This window comes from Pantherophis guttatus, chromosome 15, assembly GCF_059756535.1.
Source record: "Pantherophis guttatus breed Tessera chromosome 15, ASM5975653v1, whole genome shotgun sequence".
Lineage (NCBI taxonomy): Eukaryota > Metazoa > Chordata > Lepidosauria > Squamata > Colubridae > Pantherophis > Pantherophis guttatus.
Genome location: NC_142077.1, coordinates 6444999 through 6462593, shown reverse-complemented (window position 1 = coordinate 6462593; position 17595 = coordinate 6444999). Strand labels below are relative to the sequence as shown.

Below are 17595 nucleotides of genomic sequence, written 5' to 3'. Positions count from 1 at the left end.
ACGGGTGGGCTGATCTGAAGCATGGCGGTGGTGATTCCACTGAAAGCTTGGATCAACTGTCTCTATATGCAAAATCATGAGAGCTGGAAACTTGCCACTTGGATTTAAAGTCCTGGGAACTTCCACTGGGCTGTCACTCAGCAGTTTTAGGAGGCTGAGTGGGAATTAGTATTTTTAGCTGTCCCATCTCTCCCTCTCCCTCTCCCTCCCTCTCTTTCTCTCTCTCTCTCTCTCCTTCCCACCCTCTCTATTACTCCTTCCATCTCTCCCTCTCCTTCCCTCCCTCCCTCTCCCTCCTGCCCTACCTCTCTCTATCTGTCCATCCCTCCCTCCCTCCAACTCTATCCCTCCTTCCATCTCTCCCTCTCCTTCTTTCCCTCTCCCTTCTGCTCTCCCTCTCTCTATTTCTCCCTCTTCTTCCCTCCAGGGGTGGGTTCTACTTACCTTTACTACTGGTTCAGAATGGGAAGCTTCTGCACATGCGCAGATCAGTGATGACGACATCCGGGGCAGTAGGCGGGGCCTCCTGCCGGTTTTACTACTGGTTCTTGCGAACCGGTCTGAACTGGGGGCAACCAACCACTTTTTCCCTCCTTCCGACTCTCTGTCTCTCTGTCTCTCTGTCTCTCTGTCTCTCTCTCTCTCTCTCTCTCTCTCTCTCTCTCCCTTTCCCTCTCCTTCCCTCCGACTCTCTCCTTTCGCTCCCCCTCCCTCCTCTTTCTGTGTGTGTGTGTCTTTGTCTTTCTGCTTTTTTAAATTTGGAAACGACGAACAGGAAGTTATTTTGCTCAAAGTTATTCTACTCAAAGTATAATAATAATAATAATAATACCGTTTCCCCTAAAATAAGACCCCCCTGAAAATAAGCCCTCCGTGAAAATACTTAACCGCATTGCGCAGACGGTCCCTGCCATTTCCTCTGGTTTCCTCCACGTGCCCCCAAATAATAAGACCTCCCCGAAAATAAGGCCCAAGTGCTTATTTCGGGGTTCAAAAAAATATATATAAGGCAGGGTCTTATTTTTGGGGAGGTCTTATTATTTGGGGGTAGTGATAATGATGATAATAATCCGCTATTGTCTTTTGTGCTGGTGGCCGAGACTTCAAATGACAGTCGCTTGTTTTAAAAAAAGGGGTTTTAAAGAATGGTTTTTGAGTTGGTAAAAAGTGTGTCAGAGGGCAGGATTTTTCTTGATCCTTTCCTGTGGCTTTATAGAGATTAGGTCGGATCAGGCTGGAGATCACACAGTTGTATTCCAGGGAGGCGGGGCTGTCGATACGGTTGGCGATTTTAAGTCTAATTTGTTATTTTGTGCCCAAGCGGGAATTAATTCTTTCAAGACTTGAAAAACTTATTAGCTGCAAACCGAAGGAATGATGCAGAAAATATAAATAGACGGATTTGGAGAACGATTTGGGATTACGAGAGGGGAGACTAGGGGAGAAAGGCCTAGTTTTAAGATTTCACAATGGCTAGCATTGTCACACCAATTGTCCCTTGGGACAGCAAACCCTTTTTAATGTTTTGGCCGGAACCGGCATGACTACAACATTATTGGGGAGGCCTTGCGACCTCCTGATGCGTGACGTCCTTCTGTCTTGTTTGGGCCCCGCCAGAACTGTTAACGTCAAGATCCTCGGAACAATTTGGTCAACGGCAGAACTTCATCGGCGACATCTGCTTCTGACGTTCAGGATGTTCCCTGCCAGACCTCTTCGCCCTTTTGAAATCTGTTTTCTTCCGGAATTCCTCGCCTCCTTGCAGAGTCTTCCTTCCGTTCGTTTCCTTCGCAGAAAATCCTCATTCCAGAAAATTAGGACAAAACCTATGCTCCACTCTCCCCCGCCCCAAATTAGATATCAAATGTGAAATAATTTTCTACAGGATACCTCTTGCACCCCTGTTTGACGTGCATCTGAAGTTGGTTGCTCCAGTGGTGAAATTCAATTTTTTTTAAACCACCGGTTCTGTGAGTGTCGCTTGGTGGGCGTGGTGTGGCTTGGTGGGCGTGGCAGGGCAAGGATACTGCAAAATCCCCATTCCCTCTCCACTCCTGAGGGAAGGATATTGTAAAATCTCCATTTCCACCCCCCTCTGGTCAGCCAGAGATGGTATTTGCCGGGTCTCCGAATTACTCAAAATTTCCGCTACAGGTTCTCCACAACCTGTCAGAACCTGCTGGATTTCACCCCTGGGTTGCTTCCTTTTCAAGGGGAGTGGGAGTCTAGGAAGCAATAATTTGGGTGGGGTCCCACTTCTTTGCCTTTTTTATGCCTTCCAACTCTCTTAATCTGTTCATTTTTTCTTTTTTAAAATTTGATTTATATGCCGCCCTTCTCCGGAGACTCAGGGCGGCTTACAATGCGTTAAGCAATAGCCTTCATCCTTTTGTATATTTATACAAAGTCAGCTTATTGCCCCCACAAACTGGGCCCTCAATTTACCTACCTTAGAAAGGATGGAAGGCTGAGTCAGCCTTGAGCCTGGTAAGATTTGAACTTGCAGTAATTTGCAGGCAGCTGATGTTAATAACAGTGCTTAATCTGTTGAGCTATCCAGGCTCCTACCTCACCTTTGTTGCTATTGTATTACTCCTTGTAGGATACTCCCTCTCCGTGGGTATGGCAGGCTTTTGGTATCAGAGACCCCCGAGTCCTGCCTGCAACCAGCAAGGGTTTTCCTCCCCCGTCAAGTGACAGCAGGAGTCCCCATGCTGACAGTTGTTTCAGTCGGGGAGGAGGGAAATTATTGCAGAAGGTAAGCTAGCAAGCTTGCCCACCCCACTAAGGGTCTCCCACCCTCAAGTAGATGTGTTACTGCCGTCTAAATCCTCTCTTTCAACATCTGCGTAAACATCTGTCTGCTTGGCAGTCTGGATGATATATATCGGCGCGGTTCACTTCCGAGAACACTTCCTCAGCAACAATCCAAATCATTGACTTGAGATTTTTTTTTTTTTTTTTTTTACTTTTATGGGCTCCGTAACGTTCGGGTGCAATTACAGCTGAAGCCGTCGGGGTGCTTAACCCATTGCAACAGCTGGGAAAGGAGAGAGGGGGGTGAGTTAAGCAAATGGGATTAGCGTTGAGGTGCGTGAGAAGGTTCAGTAAATAGCACTCATGGCCCTTTTAGGGTTTCTGGACGTACAGAAGGTGGAATGGCAAGAAGGACCTCCATGTAATGTCTGGAAGAACTCCGGTGAAGTCAACTGCAATTGTCTTTTGGGGTTGAGATGCAAGTTCAGTGGTGAAGGCATATTTAGTGGACCTGTTGATGAGATGGTGGTAACTATGGTCCTGAGACAATGTTCCCCAAAGTTCAGGAGCCTGAAAAGGGTCTTGTAGATCAGTGGAACAACTTGCCTCCAGAAGTTGTGGCTGTTCCATCACTGGAAGTTTTTAAGAAGAGATTGGATAACCGTTTGTCTGAAGTGGTGTAGGGTTTCCTGCCTAAGCAGAGGGTTGGATTAGAAGACCTCCAAGGTCCCTTCCAACTCTGTTATTCTGTTATTCTGTCTCTGTGCCCAGATCTCAGAGATATCTAGTTACCCACTTGGAGAAGCAGCAGACCAGGTTAGGTCTTGGCCCGATCTAACCCAACTATTGTGGTTTTGTCGTCGCTTGTGGCCTGTTGGCCACTGGCCCCTCCAGCAGCCAAATCAGATGAGGAGGCGGCATGGGAGTCAGGGTCAGTATCAAGGCAACCTGGGAGCTCCGAGGGGGAAGAGGGAATGGAGCTCTCAGAGAGCCCTCTTCATCAGCCCTCAGATGGAGAGTCAACAGCCCCCAGATCTGGAGGTGGCTGATGAGGAAGAGGAAGAGCTGGGTCCAGTGCCTGACACATGGATGCAGAGAAGGCAGAGGAGAGGAGAGCAGTGGAAATCAATGGGCCGGCCCTTGGAATGGAAGAGCCACCTCTGCTTGCAAAGCCCCACCCTAACTCTTGGGATAAAGGGCAGGGGGCGGAGATGAATAGATGTGGCAGACAACTATTCATCTCCCGGCCGGACAGACTTGTTAGTCTGCGGTGAGAGAGAAACTTTTTTGTCGGGGCTGCTGGCGCTCCTAATAAGGGAATCATTGATTTTAACTTCAGAGGGTTTGTCGTATTTGGGGAGCTGCATCAGAACATCACTCATACAATTCTGGCCGGTTCTTCTAAATGGGTAAACTGTGATCGAAACCAGCTGGCTTACTACAAGGTTGACAATCCAACTCCATTGTTTAGACCAAGCCACACAGCTCGGTAGAAAATCTAATAGGCCTTTTGTGGTTGATTCTTCAAAGGCGACTCGATTGAGCACTTTGCGTTAGTACTTCTTTAATTCTGCCGTACACACGTGGCCTTAGGTTTTGGCTTTGTCACAAGCACCGGCGAGGTCCCCTACCTACTTAGTTCATTTTGAACCTGCTTGGTTGCTTTGTTCCCGCCTCCTCCCCCCTTTTTTTTCTCTCTCTCCACGGGGGAAAATAAAAATAGCTGCCTTTATCGGCATTGTTTCCTTCTGCGATCATTGTAATCCCGGTGGAAATGTTTACACTGTGCATATGCCATGAGCCACGGAAACGTGATCTCGAAAGAAAAGGCGCCGGTGGGAGGTTGCCTAGATTAGTGCCAACACTCCGCTTCGGACACCTGCCTCTTTGTGGACCTTGCGAGGTGTTTAGAGAAGTGATGGCGAACCTTTTCTGCACTTGGTTGTGCAAAAATGTCGCGTGCGTGTGCACTCATTGGTGCCGCGCTCCGGAAAAGCTGAACTTCCGGGTTCTGGCGCACATGCGCACCCGACAATCAGCTGGCTGGCACGCATGCGCATACTGGTTTTCGGCACTGCCGCGCGCGAGAAGGATAGCTGATCGTCGCGTGCACATGCATGCCAGAAGCCCGGAAGACAAACAGAGAAGGCTGCGCGTGCCGGGCGACATGGCTTTATGTACCACTTTGGGCACGCGTGCCATAGATTCGCCATCACGGGTTTAGAGTGTATTGCAACGCAGATGGAGCCAGGCAGATGTTGTCCAACCATTACTGTTTCTGAACACTGCATGCTTCCTTCCTGGGTGGGTGTTTTTTTTTTTTTTAGGTGTGTAAAAATCCACACCCGCAAAAGTCAGCCACTTCGCTTCAGGGAGCGTTTGGGCAAGTAAGGATCCCCGCTGCTTTTCATCGCAGAGTTCCTTTCAAGGGGAAAAAAGGAAAGGTTTGGTCATTACAACAGCTGATTTTAGAAGAGCGTCCATAAGCTCACCTGTCACGCTGGGAGAAAGAGCAGTTAAGCAAATGAGGTGTCCCTTGCCTGAACCTGGAGGAAAATGAGCAGCCAGTCGGAACCGATTGGCAAGAAGCTGCTAGAGCAGGAGGTGTCAAACTGGATTTCATTGAAGGCCGCATCACGGTTGTGTTTAACCTCACCGGGGGGGGGGAGGCTAGGGGGGCGTGGCTAGCTCGATGTCACTCATGTTGGGAGCGCCTGTGGCTGCCTAAGCGCTCTGCCAGCAAAAACAATCTCCCGATCTCCATTTTTGCTGGCAGAGACACCACGGGTCGGTCCTTCACTGTTTCCAGGGCAGCCCCGCAGGCCAGTTCCTAGCCACAACAAGCCAGTATATTGTGGGTTGCAATTGATGTTTCCCTGCGTGTCGTTGGTCGTCTCTCTGTGCGCGGTGGCACGACTGCCACTTGCCCCTCTCTAGGCCCGTTGCTGGTTGGACAAATAAAAGAATTTGTCTAATCTTGGTGATAAATCCTGCCATCTGCCTCGGGTGAGGGGGAACGGAGAAAGGAAGCGGCTTGGCTTTGGCGAGCCGTCTCCGGAAGGATGGATGGACATTGCTGCTGCCTGGAAGGGGAAACTGCTTTCTTCTCTCTTGATATTTACGCAAGGTGTCTGCTTGAAACGGATTCCAGAGAGCTGTCCAGTCCAGTCACATTTCTAATTAGTCACTGCCGCTCCCACTGTCTGCCTTCTTAGAACCTTTTGGTGAAGATTAAACCAGCAACCGCAGTCGCTTTGAAGCCGACACTCCGGCCATTGGGGCCGTGTTGCTCGTCGTAAGGATCTTCCCGTTCCAGGCTCTGTGGCCTGGTGGGCTTCCTTGCGTGTTTACAGATTAACAGAGTTGGAAGGGATCTTGTAGGTCATCTAGTCCAACACTCCCCGCCCAAGCAGGAGATCCTACATCATCTCTGACAAATGGCAGCCCAGTCTCTTCTTGAAAGCCTCCAGGGATGAAGCTCCCACAACGTCCGAAGGCAACTTCTGTTCCATGGGTTGATTGTTCTCCCTGTCAGAAAATTCCTCCTTATTTCCAGGTTGAATCTCTCCTTGATCAGTTTTCATCCATTGTTCCATGTCTGGCCTTTGGAAAATAGCTGGATCCCGGACCTCCTCTCTGTGGCAGCCCCTCAAATATTGGAAGATGCTATCATGTCTCCCCTGGTCCTTCTCTTCAATAGCCATGCCCAGTTCCTGTAACCGTTCATCGTATGTTTGAGCCTCCAGTCCCCTAATCATCCTGGTTGCTCTTCTCTGCACTCTTTCCAGAGTCTCAACCTCTTTTTTATAGTGTGGTGACCAAAACTGGATGCAGTACTCTAGGTGGGGTCTGACTAAGACTTTATAGAGTAGTATTAGTATCTCCCTTGATCTTGATTGTATCCTTCTGTTAATGCAATTTAGGATTGCCTTGGCTTTTTTGGCTGCCGCTGCACACTGCTGGCTCATATTTAGCTAGTTGTCCACTAAGACTCCAAGATCCCTCTTGCAAATGAGGACACTTGCAAATCAGGCAAGGGATTTCCGGACATCCAAGAAGTTTGACAAAAAAAAGAGGAAAGTTGGAGTAGTTACCGCATCACAATATCTCTGGATATTGGGTTTCTCTTCTCCCATCAGATTTCCTGCCGAAAAGAAGCACGCTGGCTGCTAGAGCCGGCATGGGTGCATATTCGGTATCCATTTACTAGTCTCACCTGGGGTTTTTTGGGCACTGGGGCATCAATCGTCTTCTGACGTGGCATGTCAGAAATCAAAACATGGACCTCTTTTTGTTTTCTAGCACCTGTGGAGATTCTCCATCATCCAGGCTGTGGTTGTCTCAAAGGTGCTTTTTCAGAAGGCAACTGGACTTTGTTTTTTCTTTGAAGACGTTTCGCTTCTCATCCAAGAAGCTTCTTCAGCTCTGACTGGATGGTGGGGAAAGGAAGGATTTATACTCCTTGCAGACCGCTGGTCCTTTGCATCCTTTTTAGAGGTCGCTGAAGCACTTGGAGATTTATCTGTGTCCTCAGGGTCACCTGAGTAGTGCTGTGGTCTGCAATTTTTCCCTCTGGAAATCCATTCCTACTCCCACGCCATTCGAAGAGCGTTCATCCCAAATTGTATAGCTAAAAGTCTGTAGAGATCCTCAGTCGTCCAGGAGTCCCAAAGTTGCTTTTGATTTTTTTAAAAAAATGTTTTGCTTTTCATCTAAGAAGCTTCTTCAGTTCGCTCACTCTGCTTACACAAAGCCTCTAGTACCAGAACAATCTTTGTGTGGTGTAGACTCTTCGTTGTCGTATGTGTGCGTCTTTGTGTCGCCGCGTTAGGACATCATTTTCTAGAGCTGTTTAATCTCTTCCTGAGCTGTTTGCCTCCATCTGGGGGGGGGGGAAAAATACCAGGGGTGTGTGTAAACGGAGAAAAACCTTGAATCTCAGGCTATGACAGCAAAGTCAATTTATCATTTTGAAGGTTACTGTTGTTGGGAATAAAGTCAACCAGGTCTTAAGAATTCATTAGCTGCCCACCCTCCCCTTTTCTATTTTAAAAAGAAGATGATTAAGTTCTGAAAGGAGCAGATTTTGATCTTCAAAGCTACTTATTGCCATTCCTGACCCTTCCATGCTGCAAATATATCGGCCTCTTGAAATGGGTGTTTCCGGGATGACGACGTCATAGAGAGTCTCTTTCCCCTAGGATTTTTTTTATAAAACCACTACTCTGTTTCCCCTAAAATAAGACATCCCCTGATAATAAGCCCAATCGGGCTTTTGAGCGCATGCACTAAACTAAGCCCCCCCTGAAAATAAGCCCTCCCTGAAAATAAGCCCTCCCTGAAAATATTTAAACACATGCACAGCAGGTCCCCGCCATTTCCTCTGGTTTCCTCCACGCACCCCAAAATAATAAGACCTCCCCGAAAATAAGGCCAAGTGCTTATTCCGGGGTTCAAAAAAGCACAAGACGGGGTCTTATTTTCGGAGAAACACGGTAGGCTTGCCTCCGTGTAGCTGTGGTTGCCTTTACAATCTCTGTGGGGTTTGCGTGTGATAGAGAACGTGTGTGTGTGTGTGTGTAACATACTCTGGCCTAGTTTGCTCATTTTGCAAAAAAAAAAAAAAGGCCCTGGCTTGTCTTAAGAACTTGTTTCCTAAACAAACCTGGGAGGCCTAATTCAGATTGTAAATAGCAGCCGTGTAAACTATCCAGGCTGCTTCCCACGGAGCCCCACCCCCCATCAAACAAACCACATATGACTTCATACGATGCGTTGAGCCCACCCATTTACCTGGAAGAAGGCTCCGGATTTGGAGTCTTTCCTTTGGAAAGGATCGGACACACACAGGAGATCTGGATCCGAGATCCGGTCATAGAATAGCTGTGCATTTTCTTCCAGTGAGGCAGCGGTGAAATGCACTTACCTTCGCTACCGGTTCAGAAATGTGAGCGTGCGCGCCTCTTCTATTCATGCACAGAGGGTCAAAAAAGGGACGTAATGACATCCTGGTGGGTGGGCGGAGCCTCTCGCCGCTGGCCCTACCAGTTCGCACGAGCCAGATAGATCCAGCCAGATTTCACCGCTGCAGTGAGGGTAGACAGCAGTGGCTTAACTGCAGGTATCGACCAGCCTCTTGAGTCCTGATGTATATTTTTTTTAATGGCTTTGCATGGATTCTAATTCTCTGAATAATCCTCTAAGACGGACTGGCAATTGATTTCCATTAGCTGCAAATGCAGGAGCTGAAGCTTGCTTTGGATCTAGTGCAGGGGTCTTCAAACTATGGCCCGGGGGCCAGAAATGGCGGCAGAGAGATACTAGTGGAGACACACACACACACACACACACACACAAACACAAGTCTCTCATACACACCCCAAGGCAGCCACATCCCTTCACTATCCTGCTTTCCACCCTCGGGAGCTTAACAAATTAAACTTTAATTTGTGTGTATTCTTTAGACTGCTAAATTGGCCACGCCCACTCATTCACATGGCCACCTAGCCACGCCCATCCAGCTGGCCTGGCCCCCGAACAGTCTGAGGGACTGTGAATTGGCCCCCTGTTTAAAAAGTTTGAGGACCCCCGATCTAGTGCTTCGCCGCCATTTAGCTGTGTCTTGGTTTAGATGGCGGGGCTCCTGAACTAACCGACGTGCCCTTTGTAAAGCCCTGTACGCCTAGGTGGAAGCTTATGAAGAATGCCTTTTGTCCCTCCCTCCCTCCCTCCCTCTTTTTTTTTTTTTATTAAAACAAGGGAATTGATTGCAAAGACTTAAGAAGATGGTTCCAGCGTGGGGCAAGAGGAGACAGATTTGTGGCTGAGCCTCTTAACCACATTATATCTGGTTAGTTAGGGCATGTCCTCTCCGAGAGAAAGAATAGAAATTTATTAGGGTGCTGGAAAAGTCATTGTCAGAAAGTGAGTGGGATGGTATTAGGCTTTGATGTAAAAGGCCCTTGGCCCGTACATGCCATTACTTAGATGGCGTCCCAGGTGCCGAATTTTGTGACGTCAGAGACGTTGACTCAGGGGCTTTCTTTGGGGCTGAGCAGCCTCAATATTCCTGCTAGAACAGGGGTCCCCAACCTCCGGTCTGTGCACTAGCACCAGGCCGCGGCATGCCAGCAACCGGACCGTGCAAACAAGCGGAGCCCCATCCGCGGGATGCAGACAAGGAAGTGAAACCACGCCCCCTCTGTGATATACTGTATGTCCCCAATCTTGGGGGCGAAGGCATGGCCAGGTTGAGCTTCAGATGGAGAAAACAAATAACCATTAATGAGACCAGATGGTTTCCTTGCAGGCCGTCTGATGGAACTGGTTAGGATGGATGGCCACAGTTTTGTTCCCCAGGAAAGGACAGTTGAAACTCCTTCCTCTCCCCCCCCCTTTCTTTTTCGTCTCACCAGATGTTTTTCCATGCACATAAAAAAAAAATGTGTGGCAGATTAGCGTACATCCCGCAGTCCGTATTCCCTTTGAGCTCCACATTTGGATTTGAAGCACAAAGATTAGTTACCCCAAGGGTGTCTTGTTTTCCTGCGGCTTTTATTTAAAAAAACAACAACAGGAAAACTTTGTTCCTAGGAACGCGATGAAAAAATAGCGCCTTCAAACTTCCTCCAGCGCGTTTCACAAAACGTTTGATGAAGTCCAAGTTTCTTTCCCCCGTAAGATTCAGTGAGTTTGGAAGACCATGGGGCTCACCCAATCCTTCCATTAACTCCCCACCGTACATGGGTGATGCGTATTTAGGCTGCCTGACACCCTGCCGACAGTTTGACCGGCAGAGAATTTGTCGCAGGTGAATGTCGCAGGGTCATCGTTGGCTAACGTAGCCTTTCTCTTTGTTTCTCTCCTTCTCCAGGGCCTTTTTTTAAAACACTGGGGTTACCGGCGTGGTCCAATTTTTCCTGGAGTGGAGTGCGAAATTCAGAAGACTGAAGCCCAGGCTGACTGTCTACCTTTCACGGAGGCCGAGCCGTGAGAGGACGGAAGAAGGCACCTGGCGCATCATGACAGCGGACAAAGAGAAGGACAAAGAGAAAGAGAAAGACCGGGATCGAGACAAACGGGACAAGGGACAACGGGAAAGCGAGAACTCACGGCCCCGCCGGAGCTGCACCCTGGAAGGCGGCGCCAAGAACTACGCCGAGAGCGACCACAGTGAAGACGAGGACAATGACAACAACAGCGCCACCACCGAGGAGTCCACCAAGAAGAACAAAAAGAAGCCGCCCAAAAAGAAGTCGCGCTACGAGAGGACCGACAATGGGGAGATCACCTCGTTCATCACCGAGGACGATGTCGTCTACCGGCCGGGAGGTGAGAGAGAGAGAGACTCCGCTCTTATAACATATTTTGTGTGTGTGCGTATGAGAGTCCCTGAGCCAAGGAATTTGTGACTTTCCTTGTTATATTCTCAAAGGTGCTTTTTCAAAAGGCAACTGAACTATTTCTTCCTTGAGGAAGACGAAGAGGGTTCTCTTCTCATCCAAGAAGCTTCATCAGTTCTGGCAGAATGTAGAAGTGATGAAGCTTCTTGGATGAGAAGCGAAATGTTGCTTTCTTCTTCTTCTTCTTCTCCTTCTCCTTCTTCTTCTTCTTCCTCTTCCTCTTCTTCTTCTTCTCCTCCTCCCTACTTCCTCCTTCTTCCTTCCTGTTCTTCTTCCTCCTCCTCCTCCTCCTCTTCCTCCTTTTCCTCTTCCTCCTCCTCCTCCTCCTCTTTTTCCTCTTATTCCTCCTCCTCTTCCTCTTCCTCTTCCTCTTCCTCTTCCTCTTCCTCCTCTTCCTCCTCCTCCTCCTCCTCCTCCTCCTCCTCCTCCTCCTCCTCCTCCTCCTCCTCCTCCTCCTCCTTTGGAGTTGCCTTTTGAAAAAGCACCTTAGAGAGACAACCACAACCTGGATGACTGAGAATCTCCACAGACACTTGTTATACAGGTAGTCCTCGATTTACACCAGTTCATTTAGTGGCCTTTCAAGGTCAGAAAAAAAGCGATTTATGACCTTTCTTCACACTTAACAACCATTGCAGCGTCCCTATGGTCACGCAATTCAGATTCAGCTGTTTGGCAGTTGTCTCATATTTATGACAGTTGCAGTGTCCTGGGGGTCATGTGATCCCCTTTTGCGACCTCCTGACAAGCAGAGCCAATGGGAGAAACGACTGCTGGATTCCCTTAACAACTGCATTGAATTGTTTAAAAGTTGTCGGTGTGTGTGAAAAAGCTGTAAAAACCAGGCGCAGCTCACATAACAACCACCGTCCAACGTGATCATAAGTCAAGGCTGTAGCTTTTTAGGCTGGCATACCGGTCTGTACCTGGAGGCCAGCTAACCATGAATGTTGGTCGGTCTTTTAATTGTGGCTAAGAGACCAGGATGGGCGATAAGCTTGAGTCCCAGCCCATGCTGTTGTGTCGTTGTGAATTAAAGGGGGGGGGGGGCAGTGGTGGAATTCAGCCGGTTCGCACCACTTCGGGCGAACCGGTTGTTAACTTTCTGAGCAGTTTGGTGAACTGGTTGTTGGAAGGAATCATTAGGGCAGAGAACCGGTTGTTAAATTATTTGAATTCCACCACGGGGGGGGGGGGGAGCACTTAATTCGTAGATCCGTTCACCAGACCAGAACATTTCATTAAAATTTGGCTTTTTCCAGAAAACGTTAGCTTGGTATTTTAATAGCATTTCCCGAATAATCAGGTTGAATTTTTATATTTCTGCCTTGAGAGGTGCGGGCAATACGTCTTGCCTGGGTTATTTGCCGTTTCCTTCTCTGCTTTTGGGTTTCGTTCTGATAAAGAAATAGATATGAAAAGTTCTCGGCTGACACCGGCAGCCAAGCGTGTGGCTGTTTACATGCCTCAGTACGTACATATCAATCTGGCTCTTCCCTTCTGGGACGAGAGGCATCACGCGAAGAGGCGAGAGAGTAAGAAAAGGAAAAGCAAGAGGTGGAAAAAAAAAGAGAGAAAATCTCACATGTGAATTTATGCCGTTGCTATTCACTTTCTCTCTCTCCGTGTCTTTGCTTCCGTCGTGCCCCTTTTAACTGATCATACAGGACAAGCAGAGTCAAGGGGCAACTCAGGTTCGCTTAATTTAGACCGTGTGACTAACCGCTGCAGTCATTCCCTTAACAACGGTAGGCAAGAAAAAAATGGTGCCAAAATTCATTTAACTGTCTTGCTGAGCGATGGAAATGTTGGGCTCCATTGTGGTCGTATGTCGAGGATTACTTGTAATATAGTAGTGGCCAAAATTGTGGGAACCTTTTGGGAAAAGTATATTTTTGAGGTTTGGTGCCTAATAACACCACTTTTTCTTTTTTGGAGTTTCAAGATAATCCTGTTCCACTGCTGGAATGGCCTGGGAATAGCCCAGACCTTAACCCCATTGAAAATCTATGGAGCCGACTAAAGAAACTTGTTAAGTCAGAAGCGACCCAGCAATAAAACCCAGTTAATAGAAGTCATCCTTCAATCTTGGTTCCACATTAGAACAGCTGCAGAACTCAAAGACTTGGTTCCCTCCATGGGAAGACATCGTAAGGCCGTCATCCATGCTAAAGGTGACCCAACTCAGGATTGACTGACACGGTGATCATTTTTGTGTATCTCGTTTTCTCTATGGTGATCATTTTTGTATATTTCATTTTTTCTACGCATTTCACTTTTCTTTTTTATACCGTAACTGCTATTCTAATAGCAAATCCTTCATAAAAGTTATTGCGTTGCATTCTTGATTAAATTATCTTTCCATTGATATTATGGTACTACTCCAAAAAAAAGTGGTGTTATTAGCTAAGTTTTAGAAAACACACTTTTCCCAAAAGGTTTCCACAATTTTGGCCGCTACTGTACATCCCTAGGAAGAGTTCCTTAGGCTATTGAATCCAACAGCTTAAACATTCCTGGGATGGCTCTCTTTCTTTGTAGGAACTCACAGTCTACAAGCGTTTGATGCTGAGCTCCGATTAAAGGAGGCTCCCAGATTGGTGGGGATAGTTGGAGTCGGTTCATACATGCCTGTATAACTCTGGACTGCTCTTCTACTCTTGAAGGATGGTAGTTTGTGATGACAACAGGACCAGCTGGATTGTCGGGTCGCCATTCGTACCCTGAAAGCATCCAGAAATGGCCCCACGCTAGCTTTGAGTATGGTACCTTTTAACTCTGGTGGTGATCGGGACCTTCGGATCCACTCCCACAACTGTGGTTAAGCCTTCCTTGCCAAGTTTTTGGCAGCCATTAATGGGAAGGTATGAAGCGATGAATTTTTCATGCGTGCAAGGGGGAATTCCTAAGAGTCATAGCTGAATAACCGCCAAGTATCCTGAGTCGTGCAAGAATTGGAAATATGGCAGAAAAGCAGAAATGCATTAGGAGGAAGGGGAGTGGGGGAGGGAGGAAGGACAGAAAGAGGGATGGAGGGGAAGGAAAGAAGGAAGAAGGGAGGAAGGGGGAGCAGAAGGAAGGGCATAAGGAGGAATGGAGGGGAAGGAAAGAAGGAAGGCCGGCCTGTGATGAAAACAATTCTCTGAAATAGGAGAAATCACACTATTGTTATCTGTTATAGCATTCGAGAGGGCACAAAAGAAAATTTTACTCTTCTTTCAGGAAATCGCACCCAAACCAACAGTGGTGCATGTGGGCCAGGTTTCTAGTCCTCAACCTTGCAAAAACAACAACAACCAACCTCCATAAACCCCCCCCCCAAAAAAAATACTTCCTGCATCTAGCCTCAGAACTAGAATCTCTAGTTCTCAGTGTGGCAAAAAAAAAAAGTATGAACTAATACTCAGGCTTTATTTGTTTCTTTTGTAAAAGGGGGCAAATGTCAGATTGAGGTCTCGGCTGTCGGAACAAGGCCAAAAAAAAAAAAAAAGAAAAGAAAGATAAGAAAAAAATAAATAGGCCTTTTGCAGGCGAGAGAGGGACCAGAATGGTTGTTCAGGGAGAGAAAACACTGCAGAGCTTTCCTTCTCGAGGTCAAGATCTCTGTGAGAATGAAAAGAAGCTGTTTGTGTTCTCAGCAGCGCGCCGCGACCACTTTCCGATCAGCCGGCGAGCGGTTTGCTTTTGTTGGCTTGAAGGAGGAAGCTGACCTCCGTGGGGAGAGAGAGAGGGAGCTGGGCTGCAAGCATAGCCTGAGTTTTCGGAAGAGGGAAACAGCCTGTCTTGCAGAGTGACAGGTTCCTGAAACAAACCAGACGGTCTCCCCGTGTTCTTGTACAGTTGGCTTTCATGGATCTCGTGTATCCGTCGCAGCTACGCTACAGGCCTTGTTTTCACTTCACAAGAGGCCTGAGGAGGACTCCCTTTTCTTGTCCTCCCGTATGTTTTAAACTTTGCTAGCCTCTTTTACGTGCTTGAATAGAAAAACAGGCCATTAGCTGAATGGGTAAATAACGGATAAGATCTTGCTGTGCGCGGCAAAGATATTTGTGCAGTGCTGTTGGATCAAACGTATCTCGGAATAGCTCTGCTAGAAGACTACCTCGACTTACGAACCACAATTGAGCCCAAAATTTCAGTTGCTCAGCAAGACCGTCGTTCAGTGCCCCATTATATGACCTTTCTCACCATAGTTGTTAAGTGAATCCCTGCAGTTAAGGGAGTGACGCAGCTCTTCAATGAATCCGGCTTCCCCGTCGAGTTTGTTTCTCAGAAGGTCGCAAAAAGGAGACCAAAAGTGCGGTCGCTCACCAAGAGGGATGTTGCTACTTACCTGCCTAAAGATCTCGTTTCCCCAGCCTGTGTGAAGGGCACTGCTTCATCCATCTCGCTGCTTTGGCTTCAAGCAGAGTTGCAAAACACAGAGGCAGGCACAAAGACGCACACACTTCCACCCCGGATTGTATATTGGACCTTCGATCATTTCATCTCCCTGCCACCTTTGGTATCTTGATGACTGTCTTGTCTTCTGGACATCCTTTTTTTTTTTTTTTAAATTTGATTTATATGCCGCCCTTCTCCGGAGACTCAGGGCGGCTTACAAGGCGTTAAGCAATAGCCTTCATCCTTTTTTATATTTATACAAAGTCAGCTTATTGCCCCCACAATCCGGGTCCTCAATTTACCTACCTTAGAAAGGATGGAAGGCTGAGTCAACCTTGAGCCTGGCGAGATTCGAACTTGCAGTAATTGCAGACAGCCGGTGTTAAATTACAGTGCTTCTGTCTGTTGAGCTATCCAGGCTCCTTTTAACTTGCGCAGAGAAACTTCCTAACAGGGAGGACAGTTAACCAGTGGAAGGGCCTGCCTTCAGAAGTTGTGGATGCTTTGTCACGGGAGGCTGGAATTCGAAACTCACTTTAACAGTCCTCTTGCTTAGCAACCAAAATTTGGGGCTCAATTGTTGTCGTAAGTCGAGGACTGTCTCTGCCTTCCTCTGCATGGCAGCCTTGCCTAGTAAACCCCTTCTCTTTTCTGGGAATTTCTCCTCTGTGTTAAGAGGCTCATCTAATTATATTAAGATGATATAAGGCCTCCTGCTGGAGCAGGGGGTTGGACTGGATGACCTCGGAGGTCCCTTCCAAACCTGGATTGCTGTGCTATTTCAAAGCATCCACTGAAGCTGCGTCTAGTGCCGGGGTTTGTGGTCCTTCCTTCCTCTCCTTTTTCTTTCCCTCCCTTCCCACCCTCTTCCTTCCTTCCTTCCTTCCTTCCTTGCTCCCTTCCCACCTTTCTTTCTTTCTTTCTTTCTTTCTTTCTTTCTTTCTTTCTTTCTTTCTTTCTTTCTTTCCTTCCTTCCTTCCTTCCTTCCTTCCTTCCTTCCTTCCTTCCTTCCTTCCCTTTCTCTCTCTCTCTCTCTCTCTCTCTCTCTCTCTCTCTCTCTCTCTCTCTCATTCTTTTCTTTTTGTCTCCCTTCTCCCTCTTTCGCTTTCCCTCCCTCCCTCTCTCTCTCTTCCCCTCTCCCTCCCCCCTTCCCTTCCTCCTTCCCTCTCTCTTTCTAAGGCTAGGATACCCACCCGAAACAAAAACTCCTTTGGATGAAGCCGGCTTCTGGCTGCCAGAATTAGCAACTAGACGATTGGCTGGCGGCTAACTGTCCCAGGAGGTGAAAAGCCCAGGACTAACAGTGTTTATTTATTTATTTATTTATTGGTTCGATTTATATGCTGCCCTTCTCCAGAGACTCAGGGTGGTTTGCAATGCGTTAAGCAATAGCCTTCCTACTTTTGTATAGACCTGCTTAGTAGGGCTTTCAGGCCCCCCGTAAGCGGTGTTCTTTTTTTTTATACAAAGTCAGCTTATTGCCCCCCACAATCCGGGTCCTCATTTTACCTACCTCGGAAGGATGGAAGGCTGAGTCAACCTTGGTGAGATTTGAACTCGCAGTAATTGCAGGCAGTTGGCAGCTAAATGCTACTTTAACAGCACTTTAGTCCGCTGCGCCAACAAGGCTCTTGTGTGGATACACAAGTGTGGCATCGAATGGGCTGTGACAAAGCGTGTGGGACGGAGGGACCGTGTCCAACTGGCCGTGGCGAATGGGCGGGGGCGGGTCAGCCAAGGAGAAAAGCTAGAGGAGAATCCCCCGAGGCGGAAGCCTGGCGGAGAAGCAGGCGCAGCCAAGGGTAGGAGGTGAAAAGTCCTAAACCCGACCTGCCCACCCACCCGCCCTATGCCATCCTATTTATGCACGTTTTTGAGGCTGGGCGCACGTGCGGAAGGCACGCACGCCAGCAAAGCACATGCATGGAATGCTTGGGCGCATGCATAGATGGGGTGTGGGTGAGCAAAGCGAGCGTGCACGGACACATTTGCGAACTGGTAGGGAAAGTAAGTGAATGCCACCCCTGCTCTCTGCCTTTGCTAAAGATGTGTG

At 48.0% G+C, this 17595-nt stretch overlaps 1 protein-coding gene across 8 annotated transcripts in view; it reads left to right on the top strand.

Moving 5' to 3' along the window:
* The window catches only part of RERE (arginine-glutamic acid dipeptide repeats), a 267303-nt gene that overhangs the window by 110163 nt on the left and 139545 nt on the right, over positions 1-17595 (top strand). For all 8 annotated transcript variants that reach the window (XM_087878886.1, XM_087878881.1, XM_087878883.1 and 5 more), the window contains exon 2: positions 10631-11088. In XM_087878886.1, the coding sequence (XP_087735012.1) occupies positions 10779-11088 (310 nt within the window). In that variant the 5' untranslated portion in view covers positions 10631-10778. The remainder of the gene's footprint in view (positions 1-10630; positions 11089-17595) is intronic.